The sequence below is a fragment of the Chlorocebus sabaeus genome, chromosome 16 (genome assembly GCF_047675955.1).
Source record: "Chlorocebus sabaeus isolate Y175 chromosome 16, mChlSab1.0.hap1, whole genome shotgun sequence".
NCBI classification, from domain to species: Eukaryota; Metazoa; Chordata; class Mammalia; order Primates; family Cercopithecidae; genus Chlorocebus; species Chlorocebus sabaeus.
In genome coordinates this window covers 48,273,127-48,291,059 of record NC_132919.1, presented here as the reverse complement: position 1 = coordinate 48,291,059, position 17,933 = coordinate 48,273,127, and the positions used below count along the sequence as shown (strand labels likewise).

At 54.4% G+C, this 17,933-nt stretch overlaps 1 protein-coding gene and 1 pseudogene across 1 annotated transcript; one reads left to right on the top strand and one right to left on the bottom strand.

The window, feature by feature from the left end:
- Window positions 1-1,121: 1,121 nt before the first annotated feature.
- On the top strand, window positions 1,122-11,056 carry SGCA (sarcoglycan alpha; the record flags this gene model as incomplete). Its single annotated transcript, XM_037993649.2, has 9 exons — window positions 1,122-1,479; window positions 1,574-1,728; window positions 1,938-2,010; window positions 2,364-2,562; window positions 3,081-3,243; window positions 4,121-4,329; window positions 4,618-4,644; window positions 10,381-10,573; window positions 10,836-11,056. Coding segments are annotated over 8 exons (1,365 nt in total), but the record flags the coding sequence as incomplete, so codon positions are not given.
- LOC103242946 (putative histone H1.9) lies at window positions 5,601-8,442 on the bottom strand (annotated as a pseudogene).
- Window positions 11,057-17,933: the final 6,877 nt, after the last annotated feature.

The following is a 17,933-nucleotide window of genomic DNA, read 5'->3' as shown; positions in this document are numbered from 1 at the left end:
CACCCTCACTCACACACACCCTCACACACCCCCTCACACCTTCACACACACCTTCACACACACTCTCACTCACACACACCGTCACATACTCCCACACACTCTCACCCTCACACACACACACCTTCACTCACACACACCCTCACATATCCTCACACACCCACTGTCCCTCACACACATCCTCACACACCTCACACACCCTCACACATCCTCACACACACCCTCACACCCTCACACACACACCCTCACACACCCTCACATACCTTCTCACACACACACTCTCCCTCAAACACACCCTCACACACCTCACACACCCTCACATATTCTCGCACATACCCTCACACCCTCACACACACCCTCACTCTCACACTCACCCTCACACACCCCCTCACACCCTCACACCTTCACACACACCTTCACTCACACACACCCTCACACACTCCCACACACTCTCACCCTCACACACACACACACCTTCACTCACACACACCCTCAAATACCCTCACATATCCTCACACACCCACTGTCCCTCACACACACCCTCACACACCTCACACACCCTCACACATCCTCACACACCCTCACACCCTCACACACACACCCTCACACACTCTTACATACCCCCTCACACCCTCACACACCCCCTCACACCCTCACATACACCTTCACACACTCTCACACACACCCTCACACACACACCCTCACACGCCTTCACACACACAACCCTCACACACACACCCTCACATACTCTCACACACACCCTCCCTCACACACACCCACACACCTTCACACAACCCTCCCTCACACACCCACACACCCTCACACACACCCTGACACACACACCTTCACACATCATCACACAACCCACGCACACCCACATACCCTCACACACGCACCCTCACACACACTCACCCTCATACAACTCTCACTCTTACCCACACACCCTCTCACACACCCACACTCACACAGACCCTCATACACACATCCCCACACACCCTCACACACAACCCCTCACACATACCCACCCTCTCACACACACACACCCTCACACACACACACCCTCATACACACACTTCCCAGTCAAACATCAGTCCCTGCCCACTGCACCATTAATAGGGGCCTAAAACAAGGAATGGAAAGGTTGTGGGAGAGGCTCTCCCACGAATCCCACAACCCATTTAAAATGTCTAACCCAGCAGGGCCTGCTCCCTCACCCCCACCCCAATCCCTTCCTGGGAGGCAGCAAAGGAAGCGCTTCTCTTGGTCCCTTAGGGGCTCCAAGGACTTGGTGGGGAAGGGATCTTATCCCCTGCCCGGGACTGAGGCTGGCCTGTGTGTTTGGGACTTGTGGGGTCCCCACAGTTCTCCTGGCAGGACTGGGGGACACCGAGGCCCAGCAGACCACGCTATACCCACTTGTGGGCCGTGTCTTTGTGCACACCTTGGACCATGAGACCTTTCTGAGCCTTCCTGAGCACGTCGGTGAGCGGCCTGACAGGCACCCAGGCGGGCGGGCTGGGGTGGACCCCGGAGGGCTCCTGCTATGACTCTAATCCCCTCTCCTCGCTTCCACCAGCTGTCCCACCCGCTGTCCGCATCACCTACCACGCCCACCTCCAGGGACACCCAGACCTGCCCCGGTGGCTCCGCTACACCCAGCGCAGCCCGCACCACCCTGGCTTCCTCTACGGCTCTGCCACCCCAGAAGATCGTGGGCGCCAGGTCATTGAGGTGCCGTCAGGGACCCTGAGAAAATCATAGGGGTGGGCCAACGTGGCCTCCTAGGAGCAGCCCTACCAGTCGGATTGGGCGTTCCTTCACAGTCATTTACATATAATTTACATACCTCTAATTTGGTATCTGAGTCCTCTCCTGCCAGGCCCCCGCTGTGCCACGTTTCTCCCCTAATCCACCTCTCAGGTGTCTATCCCATCCCCCAGGTCACAGCCTACAATCGGGACAGCTTTGATACCACTCGGCAGAGGCTGGTGCTGGAGATTGGGGACTCGGAAGGTACCTCTAGCTGTGCCCCATCCCTTCCTCACCAATGCCAGTCTTGGGGGACCTCCCCTGGAAAGGGAGGGGGCTGTGGCCGGGAGAGGCTTGGAGAGGAGTGGAGCAGGGCATCCTGGAAAGTGGGGACAAGGCCTTAGAGAATGGGTGCTGGGCTGGGGTTCCAGGCTCTGGAGTTCTGTTACCGGTTGCCTTGCAGAGACTATGGGGCCTTGGCTCGTTGGGGTCTGTGATGGATGGGACATTGAGGGGCCTGAAGGGGTGTGCGGGGATGTGGAGAGGAGCTTCGGGGAGACTTCGCTGGGCAGAGCTGGGTCTGGGTGCAGCCTGAGGTGTCCACCTGGCCTTCCCAGGCCCCCTGCTGCCATACCAAGCTGAGTTCCTGGTGTGCAGCCATGATGTGGAGGAGGTGCTGCCCTCAGCCCCTGCCAGCCGCTTCCTCTCAGCCTTGGGGGGACTCTGGGAGCCGGGAGAGCTTCAGCTGCTCAACATCACTTCTGCCTTGGACCGTGGGGGCCGTGTCCCCCTTCCCATTGAGGGCCGAAAAGAAGGGTAGGTGTGCAACCCTAGAGGACTTCCTGAAAGAGGAGGATGCTGCTTGTGGCGGGCATAGAACAAGGGTCTCCCTAATTTCCAGGTGGGGTTTTACCATGCACATCTCCTCCTCCCAGTGTCACACCACTCTCCACTCCCCTCTGACTACCCCCCCATATCCTTGTCCTTCCAGAGCCCAGACCCTAGTTACCCTGAACTCTGTACTTCCTGGTGCCTCATGAGGACATACCAGATCCATCCATTAAAAGACATTCCTTAGTGGGGAGGGTAAGGCCCCCTAGAAGAATGGGTTGCTCTGGGTACTCTCACCATGACCTCAGATCTCTGGGAGGACTGTGACTCCTGCCAGACCCCAGCTGCGCCATGTTCCTCCCTTAATCCTCCCTCCTAGCTGTCTCCCCCATCCCATCCCCAGGTCATAGCCTACAATCAGGACAGTTTCAACAACCCCTGGAGAGTGGTGCCTGGTGCCCCCTGCCCCCACTCTGCTGACAGTGACTTCTATCTGGTCCCAGGGTGTACATTAAGGTGGGTTCTGCCTCACCTTTCTCGACTTGCCTGAAGATGGTGGCATCCCCCGATAGCCATGCCCGCTGTGCCCAGGGCCAGCCTCCACTTCTGTCTTGCTACGACACCTTGGCTCCCCACTTCCGCGTTGACTGGTGCAATGTGACCCTGGTGAGGAGGGATCCTGGGTCCAGGGGTGGGTTGGGCCTGGTCCCCCATCACCGTCCACCTTCCCTCCCATGCTGCTTCCTACCTCCGTCTCTCTGATTGCTCCAGTCCCCATTTCTTTCTCTGATGCTCTCAGTATTGCCCACAGGCTTAGTCTGATGATACACACACACACACACACGGCCTGAAGTTCTACCTTACTCCCACAAGGGGGCGACAGAGTCCGCAATCCACATGTGGGGTCTCCAACTCCCGCGCTCCAGATCTGCCCAGGCCAACAGCTATGTTATAGTCTGGTTCCCAAAGCCCCTTTCCCTACCAAGGGCCTCTGCGTGACAGCTCTGTCTGATTTTCTCTAAGGTTCTACCTAGCAAACCCACTTACAACAAGGATCTGAGAACTCTTCACACTATAAACCAAAGATGCTCACAACAGCTTTTTGGATACTGAGCTGAGGTTCACAGGATCCCACTGCTGGTGTACTCTGTTCCTGTGAATTGACCAACAGAGCAGGGACTCATTCAGGGTCCACAGCCAGTGACTGGTAATTGACAACATTCTTGAGCCCTTGCTATGTGCTGGGCACTGTCCCATCAACATATTTGATGCTCACCCCCACTCCAGGAGACAGGTGCTACTATTATCCTTCTGACTTTAGAGGTGACGAAACAGAGGCACATAATCATCCTAGCCAAGCACTTGTCTGAGTCTCGATTCAAACCAGGAGGTCAGACCCTAGAGCTGTGCATTAACCAGTGCACTGTCCTGCCTCTGCTGGACTTTGTGTCTCCTGCCCCCTAGTCCTGGCCCCTGCCCTGTTTCTGGGGACCTCTGTGTCCAGCCAGCCACTTCCTGCACCAGCCCTGAGCTCTCTGTGCAGGTGGATAAGTCAGTCCCGGAGCCTGCAGATGAGATGCCCACCCCAGGCGATGGGATCCTGGAGCATGACCCGTTCTTCTGCCCACCCACTGAGGCCCCAGACCGTGACTTCTTGGTGGATGCTCTGGTCACCCTCCTGGTGCCCCTGCTCGTGGCCCTGCTTCTCACCTTGCTGCTGGCCTACGTCATGTGCTGCCGGCGGGAGGGAAGGTGAGTGTGGGCATGAAGGGCAGGGGAGTACCTGCTGGAGCTTACACCCATGGGACTCCTGGTGGCACTTGTGCTGTGTGGGACCCAGACGCCCTGGGAGTGGGGTTCTCAGGCACAAAAGGAGTGTGGGGCCCCTTTGTAGGCAACTTGGGGCTTGAGACCTGCCTGGCCTGGCACCAGGAGGGCATTGTGGATAATCGCACACTGACCTCCACACACACCGGAGCCCTGGGGCACCTTGGGGTGAAGCCCAGAACTGGGTTAACCCTCTCCTTCACTTTCCCACAGGCTGAAGAGAGACCTGGCTACCTCTGAGTGAGTAAGGGAAAGCTGGGGGTGGGGTGGGAGCCCACCTAGACAGTTATTGGACCCCCACCCCCAAACTATGCCATGAACAGCAGAGACAAAATAAATCTTTCTGGGGTGATGCTCACCCCTTCCCTTAACCTCTGAGTCCTAGCCCTGGCTGGCTGGATCCTGGGCCTGATCTTTCCTGACTCTGCCTTCTTATCTGCTGGTGTCCACAGAAGAGTTTCTAGTGAGCTGGGTGTGGTGGCTCATGCCTGTAATCCCAGCACTTTGGGAGGCTGAGGTAGGAGGATTGGTTGAGCCCAGGATTTTGAGGCCAGCCTGGGCAACACAGTGAGACCCCATCTCCATAAAAATTTTTTTAAAATTAGTCAGGCGTGGTGGAGTATGCCTGTGGTCCCAGCTACTTGGGAGGCTGAGATAGGAGAATCGCTTGAGCCTGGGAGGTTGAGGCTGCAGTGAGCCGTAATTGTGCCACTGCACCCCAGCCTGGGCAACAGAGTGAGACTCTTTTCCCCAAAAAAGAAGAGCCTGTTGTGGCACAGGGGAATGGGAGCTACTGCCACTCTGGGGGAAAGGGCTTGAGAAGCAACTTAAGAGACTCCCAGTCTCAGTATGAGTCAGACACCTGCGGTCTAGGCCAGGCTTTGCCACACAATTACTCTGTGACCCTTCTTTCTGACTTCAGATGCTCCACCTGCAAGATCACGCAGTTGGACTAGCTGGTGTCTATGAATGCTTCCAACTCTGCCAGCCTTTCCCAAATCCTTCCTCTCTTATTTTGGCCTGGTTTCTCCTACACATGGCCTTACCCCTCCTCTGTGCCCCAGCCCTTTTCCTCTCCCGCTCCCCTGAACCCCAGATTCCAGGAGGCAGATGTGAAATGTTAGCTTCCTTTTATTCTCACTGCACTGAGCCAATGGTGGGCTTGGCACCCCTGACTGCTTACCCGGCCTGCCTCGTTAATTGCAGTGGCACTTGGCGATCCTTTGAACCCTCTTGACACGTCACTTGTGCCCCTGTTTGGAGCCCAGTAGTGACCTGCGCTGTCCAAAGGGGCACTGCCCAGAGCGGCACTGCCCAGAGAGGCACTACCCAGAGCGCCTCCTCCGCTGCTGTTGTCTCTTGACCTTGAGCTTGGACTTGGAGGCCTGCTTCTTGCCCAAGGTGAAGGAGCCAGAGGCCCCCTGCCGGTCACCTGCTGAGCATGCCCTTGTCCACCAGCCCCTTGATCACACGCTTGAAGTGATAGGCATTTCGGGCCATGTCGTAGCCCGCGGTGGAAACAGCCTTCTTCAGGGTGGCCATGGACACATACTTGCAGGTCCCCCTGTCTGCCACAGCCCTCAGGATCACTTTGGATATGCTGGGCTTCTGGCAGGCTTTGGCACAGGTGCGTTGCCCAGTCGCTCTCTTGCTAGGGACACACTGCCCTGCTGGCCTCCACTCGAGGCAGTATTTGAGGTCAAGGGCACTGACAGGGACAGTGGCGAAGTGCCTTTCGGCTTCTCTCCCTGGGGTAGGTGAAATGTCTTGGGTGCAAGGACCTCCAGGGCAGCTGGTAGTCTCCACTGGGCTGCTCTTTGCATGATGGCTGAGGTGCGTCCTGGTTCCTGGTCCTCTCCGAGGCTTTCTCTTGGGCTCCCGCCCTCACCTTTCCCTGGGTGGCCAGAGAGAGGATCAAGGATGGTCACCCATGGCTGGCCTCCACAGACTTGTGCTCCTGGTGCAGGGGGTGGTAAGGTTATCTCTGTGGTGACCTCAGAGGCTACCAGAATTCTGTGTGGGTCACAGTAGCCTCATTGTTTCCTCCAGGGAGGGGTGGACCAGAGATGTCAGATGGTGGAGGCAGGTAACATGCCAGGTGTCCTGGGGAGGAAGGCTGCTCTTATGGGCCAAACAGTGGGCCTGCACGGTGCGTGCGCAGATGCACGTGTGTGTGCACATGCCTGGGCTGATTTTATTTTGTTTTATTTTATTATTATTATTATTATTTTTTGAAACAGAGTTTCACTCTCTTGCCCAGGCTACAGTGAAGTGGCGCGATCTCAGCTCACTGCAAGCTCCGCCTCCCGGGTTCACGCCATTCTCCTGCCTCAGCCTCCCGAGTAGCTGGGACTACAGGCACCCGCCACCACGCCTGGCTAATTTTTTGTATTTTTAGTAGAGACGGGGTTTCACCGTGTTAGCCAGGATGGTCTCGTCTCGATCTCCTGACCTCGTGATCCACCCACCTTGGTCTCCCTAAGTGCTGGGATTACAGGCGTGAGCCACCACACCTGGCCTATTTTTAAAACAATTTTTAGAGAGGGTCTCACTCTGAGGCTGGACGCGGTGACTCACACCTGTAATCCCAGCACTTTGGGAGGCCGAGGCGGGTGGATCACAAGGTCAGGAGATCAAGACCATCCTGGCTGACACGGTGAAACTCCGTCTCTACTAAAAATACAAAAAATTAGCCGGGCGTGGTGGCGGGCACCTGTAGTCCCAGCTACTCGGGAGGCTGAGGCAGGAGAATGGCGTGAACTTGGGAGGTGGAGCTTGCAGTGAGCCGAGATCGTGCCACTGCACTCCAGTCTGGGAGACACAGCGAGACTCTGTCTCAAAAAAATAAATAAATAAATAAATAAATAAAAAATAAAAGAGAGGGTCTCACTCTGTCACCCAAGCTGGAGTGCAGTGGCATGATCGTAGCTCACTGCAACCTCGAACTCCCTGGGCTCAGCAATCCTCCCATCTCAGCTTCCTGAGTAGCTGGGACTAAAGCTACTGCACCTGGCATGGCCCTCAGTTTTAAACTCACCATTTTGACCCCACCATCTTGACCTACTGGGTTTTTGAGCCACTAGGTTGAGGAATACAAGCTTTGCAGGCATCAGGGCTATACCAACATTTATGAATTTTTTATGGGGAATATATTTTCCAGAGTGAACAGAGATGTAATTCCTTGATCTATGCTGAGTTGACTTAATTCCTCAAGCAACTTTCTATACAAAGCAGTTAAAAGGCTTTGCTTTTATTTTCTGTTTTCATTTTTGTAGAGTTTTTCCCCATGGGGATCAGTGATTTTTCATGTACATTTCACTGGGAAGATTTTATTCCTCAATTTTTTTGGACTGTGCCAAATATAATCACTAACATCTACTGCCACTGAGGATATTCTCTTGTGACCAGTATTTCCTCCACATCCAGCTTTCCCTGGGTCAACTCTGTAGCTCTGATGTTGTCAGAAAAATCTGCTGCCTCAGTCCATTTGAAATCAATAACCATTTTACCATGTGCAACATTAGCCTTGGCTGGTTTGGATTTTGTGTTGATGTATTTCTACAAAATCCAGTTTTTCACTTGTTCAATGTCTGCCACTTTTCAGATTATCCACAAGTTATGATTCTGCTGTCTGCTTTTCACCTAGATCAGATTTCAGCGATCACAGAGTCCTCCAGGTCCCACAACCCTCTCCTGGGGATTTCTGTGCCAGAGGCAGTGCTTTCAGGACTGTGTGTTGGTGGTGGAGTGGGAGTGGGTGAGACTCGGGCCACATGTGTGTGTGTGCCTGTGCGTGTGCCTGAGTGTGTAGGAATGCCTGCCGTTTGTCTGTCTGCCCAAGTGCTGATGTGGAAGGAACGTGGGGAAGCCACTGCGGGGTCTGGCTTCTGCTGTTGCTCTAGAAAAACATCCCCAGCACATATTTCCACCTGCGTGTTGCCAGAGTAATGAGGCCCAGATGTGGGACTGGGAGTAAGGAGGGGGCCCACTGACTGAGGCCTTCCTCTGCCAGGGCCTCACCTGCCCAGCTGTCTCCATCTCAGCATCCACACAATAGTTGCTGTCTTTCCCCCAGTCTCCCCTTGCCTGGGAATAGAAAATTGTGTTTCGGATAACTCAGCTCACCAAATTCCAGACTCAAGAGCTCATCTTACCCCTCCCCTGGCCTTAGATGGTGACTCCACCTCTTCCTGCTGGCCAGACAGGACTTGGTCCCACTCCCCGCAGGAGGAGCGTGGCCCATTCAGTGTGAAGCTAGGTCTTTTCTGTGGTCTAAACTGTCAGGCTCTAACTGGAGTCTGTGTCCACTAATTGGGACCTGAACATGGGTGGCGATCACTTCTCTCTCATCTCATCAGTAACCAAGTGGCAAGTGGGGTTGCTTCATCCCTGCCTGGGACCCCAGCTCCTCTAAGAAAACCAATTCTTGGCTGGGTGTGGTGGCTCATGCCTGTAATCCCAGCACTTTGGGAGGCAGAGGCAGGAGGGTCTCTTGAGGCCAGGAGTTCAAGACCAGCCTGGACAACATAGTAAGACACTTGTCTCTACAAAAAAAATTTTTTCTTTTTTTTTGAGACGGAGTCTCGCTCTGTTGCCCAGGCTGGAGTGCAGTGGCATGATCTCGGCTCACTACAAGCTCCGCCTCCCGGGTTCACACCATTCTCCTGCCTCAGCCTCCTGAGTAGCTGGGACTACAGGTGCCTGCCACCACGCCCGGCTAATTTTTTTGTATTTTTAGTAGAGACGGGGTTTCACTGTGTTAGCCAGGATGGTCTTGATCTCCTGACCTCATGATCTGCCCGTCTCGGCCTCCCAAAGTGCTGGGATTACAGGCGTGAGCCACCGCGCCTGGCCAAAAAAATTTTTAAAAACTAGCCGAGCATGGTGATTTGCACTTATAGTCCCATTTACTCAGGAGGCTGAGGCAGGAGGATCGCTTGAGCCCAGGAGGTGGAGGCTGCAGTGAGCTATGACTATGCCACTGCGCTGAAGTTGGTAACAAAGTGAGACCCCATCTCTTAAAAATAAATAAATAAATAATATAAATAAACAATATAAAGCTCAGCAAATACTGGCTTCTGGAAGAATATGGCCCCTGTGGATGTCTGTTCGTGTCTCTGTATCTGGTGAGCGCTTACCACGTGGTGAGCACTGTTCTAAACACTAAACTGCATTTTCTCTTTTAATTTTCACAGCAGTCCTAGGAGGTAGTTTTTTTTTTTTTTTTTTTTTTTTTTAATAGAGATGTAGTTTCACTATGTTGGTCAGGCTGGCCTTGAACTCTTGGCCTCAAGTGATCCATCTCCTTCAGCCTCCCAAAGTGCTGGGATTACAGGCATGAGCCACTGCGCCCAGCCTGGTGGTAGGTGCTATTATCTCCATTTGGCAGTTGAGCAAACTAAGGCATGGAGTGGTTAAGCAACTTGCCCAAGACACACAGCCTTGAACCCAGGCTGTCTACACCCACAGCCCATGTCTCGACCACTGGACACTGAGCAGGCACCATATAGCTTTCTCTTTCCTTTTTTTCCTTGAGATGGAGTCTCTCTCACCCAGGCTGGAGTGCAGTGGCGTGATCTCGGCTCACTGCAACCTCTGCCTCCCAGGTTCAAGTGATTCTCCTGTCTCAGCCTCCTGAGTAGCTGGGATTACAGGTGCCCACCACCATGCCTGGCTAATTTTTTATTTTTATTTTTTGTAGCAACAGGGTTTCACCATGTTGGCCATGCTGATCTCAAACTCCTGACCTCAAGTGATCCGCCTGCCTCAGCCTCCCAAAGTGCTGGGATTACAGGCGTGAACCACTGTGCCCAGCCCTGTAGAGCTTTCTGTTTATTTTCTGTCCCTGCACCATGTGTTTGAGTCTCTCCCCACATAAGTGGTGGGGAGGACTGCAGGGTGACTCAGAGGCAGTGCCAGGCTGCACTCCAGGGCAGCTGACTCCCAGAGCTGACGACTCCCAACTTGTGCCTCCAGCATCCAGATGGTCCACCACTGCACCATCCACGGGAACACAGAGGAGCTGCGGCAGATGGCGGCCAACCGTGAGGTGCCCCGGCCACTCTCCACCCTGCCCATGTTCAATGTGCGCACGGGCGAGCGGCTGCCTCCCCGTGTGGACAGCGCCCAGGTGCCCCTCATTCTGGACCAGCACTGAGGGCTTGGCCAGGTGGGTCTGGTGGGCGATGTCAGCCTTATTTCTGGGAACAAGATGGCCTTTATCTCAAGGCTGGGGCAAATGGTGGGGTCTGGGAGAGTTCAGGGCAAGAGGCACATAGACTTGCCTGCCCCTCTGAGGCAGCTGCTGGGGGTGCCCACCAGTGCCAGGGCTGTGACCCCAATGCCAAGCACTCGGGGTTGGAGGGTCAGGGTGGGGAAGGCAGGAGAATCGGCATCTGGCCCTCTCAGCCTTCCACTCTCTCTTCCCATAGTGGTTCCAGGTCCAGCCCTGACTTCATCCTCCCTTCTGTGTCCACTCAGCAAGCAGCACATCCCACCTGCTGATTCCAGCTCCTGGCCCGCCTGGAACCCAGGCTCTAAACAAGCAGGGAGAGGGAGTGGGGCGGGGTGAGAGTGTGTGGAGTAAGGACATTCAGAATAAATACCTGCTGCTCTGCTCACCTGTTGCTGCTGGCAGCCTCCCCAGTCCTCACTGGCTCTGTTTCCCTTTGTGCTTTCTGGGAGGCCACACGGGCAGCCAGTGCCTGCCAGCCTGCCCTTTGGACTCTTGGCATTTTGCCGTTTTCTCAAATTCTCCGGAAGAAAGAGGGAAGGACCTGCTACTTGCAGCCCTCCCATGAACCTGGTAGCAAGGGATGCCTAGATCATTATTCCCATTTCATAGACGAGGCAACAGAGACCAAGGGAGAGTCAGTGACTTACCCAAGGTTACACAGCAAGCAAGTGGCAAAGCTTGGATTTGACCCTGGCATGTCTGCCTTCATCCTGCCTTCTACAGTGTTGAGGGGCTCTAGAAGCAGGAAATCCAGGCCCTTACCTGCAGATTTCGTTGGCACCTCAAGATTCCCTGGAGGGAGAGTCCCTCTGTCTGTTGTGTTTGGAGAGAAGCTAATCTAGATATGGAGAGTGGGGCTGGGCGCAGTGGCTCACACCTGTAATCCCAACACTTTGGGAGGCCAAAACAGGCAGATCACTTGAGGTCAGGAGTTCGAGACCAGTCTGGCCAACATGGTGAAACCCCATCTCTACTAAAAATACAAAAATTAGCCAGGCATGGTGGCACGTAACTGTAATCACAGCTACTTGGGAGGCTGAGGCAGGAGAATCGCTTGAACCCAGGAAGTGGAGGTTGCAGATCACACCACTGTACTCCAGCCTGGGCGACAGAGCAAAACTCTGTTTAAAAAAAAAAAAAAAAAAAAAAAAAAAAAAAAGATATCAAAAGGAGGTTGGAATGCGGGTCCTGAATGCCCTAGGCTCAAGGACTCCCCAACTTGCTGAGCTCCTCCAGAGATGGGCAGGGGTGCAGAGGACAGAGCACAGCCTGGGACCCTTGTTGGGCTGAATGGCACTAGCACAGCTTGACCCCACATGAGCTCAGAAGAGCTCAGCTGGCCATGAGGAGGCCTGAACCTGTTTTTCCCAGGTGGCTACAACCAAATTGGACCAGTTCTCCCCTGATCACTGCCACCTGGCCACATCCAGGCTCATATACTCCCACGTGAAGACAGGCCTGAGAGGGGCCTGGCTAAAAGAGGGACAGCTGGCAAGGCCCTCCCCTAGTGGCAACTCCGAGAGAACCCAGACAAGGGCTGGCATCGCCACTCCAGCCTCCTTCTCCTTTTCCTCTGCTGGGAGCCCCTGGCTCCCACATCCACACAACTAGCCCCTCACTGCAGGTTCTGTCGTTGCCCAAAGGGCACTTCCTCAGAGAGGCCTTCCCTGTCCCCGCTGTGGTCCCACCGCCTGCCCTGCAAGGACTTCCTGCTCTCTGAGAGGATTTGTGCTGTCTGGGCTCACGTATTCCGAGTCCTCTTCCACACTAGAACATACGATTCTTTCAGCCTGCAGCAGGTGCAGTGCCTGCACACAGTGAGTGCTCAGGAAGGATGTTCTGAAGGGAGGCATGAAGGGACACCATGTGTATGGGTTTGCTGAGCATTCTTTCTTTCTTTTAGAGCCAGGGTCTCACTACGTTGCCCAGGCTTGTCCGGAACTCCTGGCCTCAAGCGATCCTCTTGCCTCAGCCTCCTGAGAAGCTGGGATGACCTCCGTGAGCCACCATGCCTGTGCTCAGCGTTCTTAAGGAGGTTGCTCCCCTTCTCAGGGCACAGGGGGTGAGCAAGGCCATGGCTAAAGGTTCTTCCATTATCTCCTGTGCCTCCCTGTACCCATTAGTTAGTCAATCAACTCGTCAAACATTGGTTTCGTGAGCATCTGCTGAGGCAGGCCGAGGTGCAGTGTACTGCTTAATGATTGCCTGTTGAATGACTAGCTCTTTAGGTGCCCACGCCATAACCAAACGGGTTCTTTGACTAGCGGGTGCCTCTGGCTTATCATTGGCTATTTCTTTCTTTCTCCTGAAGGAAACCAGGAGTTGCGCAGACTGGAGGCTCCAGCAGCCAGCCTGCTGTCTGGGGTGGCTCCTCCTTGATCCCTGCTCCCTTGAGGAGGAGGCTGCCCACCCCTCATCTCTGGGATGGCCCCCTGCAGCCAGGCAGCTCTTGGGCCTCCAGTGCTCTTCCTGTGCTGGCCAGGGCTGGGAGAGTGCAAGGCCAGCTCTTCACTTCCCGGCTTTGCCTTGGGGTCTTGGCAGCGCCTTTCTCCCTGCTCAGCTCCAAAGAGCACACGGGAGCCTGGCTGCCGGCCTGAGAGGAAGTGGCCCAGACAAGTAGCTGGGAGGATGGCGTGCCTGCAGAGGACGCCAAGCCCTGCCTGGGCACACACGTCCAGAGGTCCCCGGCAGCACGCTGGGAAGGCACAGACACACTTAGTTCCTCCCCACTGGGCAACAGCCCCTCCCTGGCGTGCAAGATTCCAACCAGCAGTCACGCTCCACTCCCCACAGCCAAGGACAAAGAAGGGCAGCCGCCCCCACAGCCACCTCCACTGGGAGACTTGGCCTGCTGCACACTCTGCTCCACCCCTGTCTCCTCCAGTCCCATGATGGTATTGCCCCTGTGGCCCAGTGGGTGGCCTCCACCTTCCTTCTAAAGACAGCACCCACATGTGGCCTGACGCTCAGACATTCCCTCACCACCTCTCTATCGGCCAGACCTGGCGACTGAAGGCGCCACCTAGGGCCGGCCTCAGCCCCCTGCTGCACACTGCCCGGGAGCAGGACTGGAATCATGATCCTGCCACACAACAGCTGGCTCAGCCAGCTGAGGGTTAGTTTACTCATAAGATGATCGTCATAACCACCTTGGGGCTGTTGTGAGAATTTGTGGGAACCGGACACTCTGGCAACTCCCAAGGATGGAGACATTATTGCATACAAGCACACACACAATCCCCCAAGGCCAGAGGTCCCTGGGGTCTCCCTGGCCCCTAAGATCCAGGCTAAATGAACTCCATTTCCACCTGTGCCTTGTAAAAAGTTCAATCTCTCCCTGTGAATTGGGGGTGGCAGCCTAAATTCGTACGATCTTTGGCACGGATCTGCTGCCTAGAGCTGCGCCATCCAGTCCAACAGCCTCAGGCCACGTGGCTACTGAGCACTTAAGCTGTGGCTAGTCCAAACTGAGAAGTACTGTCAGTGTAATTGTGAAATGATCAGATTTGGGGATACATTAGGTTAAATAAAAGACATTGCTAAAATTAGTTTTACCTGTAGTTACTTATTTATTCTTTTGAGATGAAGTCTCACTATGTTGCCCAGGCTGGAGTGCAGTGGCATGATCATAGCTTACTGTTACCTCAAACTCAAGTGGCCTCAGCCACCAAGTAGCTAGGATTACAGGCACTCACCACCACATCTGGCTAATTTTAAAAATTTTTTGTAGAGATAGGGTCTCACTATGTTGCCCAGGCTGGTCTCAAACTCCTGGCCTCAAGGGATCCTCCTGCCTCAGCCTCCTGAGTAGCTAGGACATGCACTACAGCACCAGCCTTTTTATTTTTTATTTTTTATTTTTTTTGAGATGGTGTCTCACTCCATTGCCCAAGCTGGAGTGCAGTGGCACTATCTCGGCTCACTGCAACCTCCACCTCCCTGATTCAAGCAATTCCGCTGCCTCAACCTCCCAAGTAGCTGGGATTACAGGCACACACCGACAGGCCCAGCTAATTTTTTCCTTGTATTTTATGTGGAGGCGGGGTTTCACCATGTTGGCCAGACTGGTCACGATCTCCTGACCTCAGGCAATACACCCACCTCGGCCTCCCAAAGTGCTGGGATTACAGGCGTGAGCCACCACCCTCGACCCTTTTTATCTTTGTTTAAATGGCTGCTAGAAAATGAAAAATTTCATCTGTGCCTTGGGTTGTATCTTTATTGGGCTGCGCTGGTTTCATGGCTCTTCCTGTATCTCCATCCCAGATTAACTCACACCCGGAACTCAGCCCTCTACCCTGCTTTCTGCAGAACACCTGCTCTCCTAGGCCTCTGTTCACTCAGCAGCGAAGCCCTGGCGTGCGGGCAGAGTTTGCCCCACAGCAGTGAATTCATCCAGAATTTGAACATGTGTGTGGCCGCCCTCTCTAAAATGTCTTAGTCCCCATCATGGTTCTCTGTACCTTCTCATTCAGTACCCCTTTCCCAGTTCCTCCCATTGTCTTTTGCAGAGAAAATCCCACTTTCTCCAGCACTAGCGTGTGCCAGACTCACCTCCCTCCTGGCCTTGCCTTGCACATTCTCTGCGAAGGGTTGAAATCTCTGCATGGGGAGGGCCTGCCACCCTACTGGACAAGACCCCTCCTGCTTCCAGGATCTTGCCTCCCTGTCTGTGGACATGCCCTCAGCCTGACTTGATAACCTCTAGAGCGCACACAGGGGAAGGGGACAGGGAGACACACCCTTCCCAGCACCAGGGCTCCTGCTGGCTGGGGGACATCAGGAGAGTGGTCTCCTCCCACACCCACTGATTTTTCCCACACTCCTCTTTGCTCCCCTGCCCCACTCATCCGTATCACACAGACAGACCCTCCTATGCCCTCTGTCACGCTCATGTACAATATGTCCCAAATGCCATTGTCCATGTGTTCTCACAGTTCACACAGGGTTGCTTTCACTGCCTCACATGTGGGGAAGCTGCCCTCATCACGCACAGATGCCTGCCCACCCCAACCCACACACATGCATGTGTATAGGGCCCCTGTGAACACAGATGCATTTATTTGTGCACAGATAGGTGGGCACAGAGAGTGAGACACATTCTCATCACCAGGCACCCCCAGGAGACAGGGAACCCTTGGTGGCACTCACCTCGCTCCCTCAGACGCCTCCTCGTGTGGACGCTGGGCTTGACGGCAGCCTCACATTCTCTCCCACGCCGCCCACGCTCACGCCTGCTCCACACACAGTCTCCTCGCCCCAGCCAGCAAGCTCTCTCGCAACCCCTCCCCTCCTCCACCCACCCAGCTCTGTCACTGGAGAAAGTCTGGAAAGCTGAGAGTTAAGGTGCTGGGGCGGGGGGAAAAGGAGGGAAAATCCACTGTATTCTGGTGATAGAAAATCCTGCCGGGAGATGGGCTCAAGTCCCAAAAGGGACCCAGGATTCTGAGATTACAGCAGAAATTAAAAATCCAAATGAAGCCTCCTCCCTTTCTACAATTTACCGTCTGGGTTTGACTGAAAAATCAACCACAGGAGCCTGGTCCTTCTCACAGAGAAGACAAAGGTGAGTCTGACAGAGCGGCAGGCTCTGTGACACCCTGCAGGGGATAGTGAGGGTCTCGGGGAGCGGGTCTGGGTGGCTGTATTTAGGGCAGCTGTGATGTCAGTGGAAAGGAGGGTTTGAGTCGGGAATATGGCACAATGGCCCCTTTGTCCCCCTCCCCTCCTGTCCTGTACACACTGAAACCACACACCAGCCCCACACCACGTGATACAGGCTCCGAGCTGCCCATGGGGCACTGCCACAAAAGGCTGCCCCTGTTGCAGCCCTGACCCACAGTGTGTGTGTCCACATACATGCCCACGCATGTACACACACACTCACATACCCACATGTAGATTTGTACAGAGGTGACAAGAGGCATATTCACTCCTTTGCCTACAGCTCTGCTGCCCCATGCGGTAACTCTTATCCCACATAGAGTTAGTAAAATTGCAATTCAGTAAAAGTGGAAACTGCATTCCTCAGTCACACTAACTGCATCTCACATGCTCAATAGCTGCATGTGGTTAGCGGCTACCATACAGGGCAGTGCAGCTCTAGGACATGTCTGTTGCTGCAGAAAGGCGTGCCCTGCGCCCTCCGTTGCTGTCCGCTCCCCCATGGGCCTTTCACTTGCTCTTCCTCTCACACTTGCTCACTTCTGTGCACAAAGCACACACAGCGCCATGCTCTCACCTAATGGGTGGCCTCCCTAGCTCAGTCTCTCTCTCTTCAGTCTCTCCAGTACCTAAGCGCAGACTCTGCCTAGCCCTGCGTCGCAACACCTGGCCTCTAGTACGGAGAGAATAACAGGATGAAAACATGACCACATCCACAATCCTAGGGTGAAGGACCGAGGGGAGCTATGTGGATCTGGAGAGCTTTGGAAACTCAGAGGGGCTGAGCTCAGGCTGGGTTGGGCAGGGAAATGGGAGGAGAATGACACATTTGAACATGGCCCAGACAGTAGGGCATTGAGCATGCAGAGAGAAAGGACATCTAGGAAGGCCTGGAAGTGGGGAAATGCAGTGCATTTGTGGAAACTGTGGCCACCCTTTTTGGTTGGTGTGACACATGTGGGCAGGGGAGGGGACAGTGAGCCTGGGCAGGTGGGTAGTGACCAGGTAGAGCCTTGGATGCCAGGCTCAGGATGTCCCTGGGTCCCCCATGAGGGCAGATGGGGATGTGGCCTGGACAGCCGGGGTCCTTAAGTCCCAGAGGTCCAGGTAGACAGGGTTTCTGCCAGCATGGCAGGCATCACCAAACAAGCAACACATTGATCAAGAGATGGAGCCCAGCACTGTGGCTCATGTCCTTAATTCCAGCACTTTGGGAGGCTGAGGCAGGCAGATCACTTGAGGCCAGGAGTTCGAGACCAGCCTGGCTAACATGGTAAAATCCTGACTCTACTAAAAATATAAAAATTAGCTGGGTGTGGTAGTGCATGGCTCTCATCCCAGTTACTTGGGAGGCTGAGGCACGAGAATCGCTTGAACCTGGGAGGCGGAGGCTGCAGTGAGCTGAGACTGCGCCACCGCACTCCAGCCTGGGCCACACAGTGAGACTCTGTCTCAAAAAAAAAGAGAAAAAGAGAGTTGGATGGGCATCATACAACTTTGGGTAATTTGCATGTGAATAAACCTTCATTTATATGCCATCATTCTTATCCTCTGTATACCTATTCCCTTTCTACACTGTCCTAAGTGTGGTAGAAGTGCTAATGATGAATTATTAAAGGCCATAATGAAT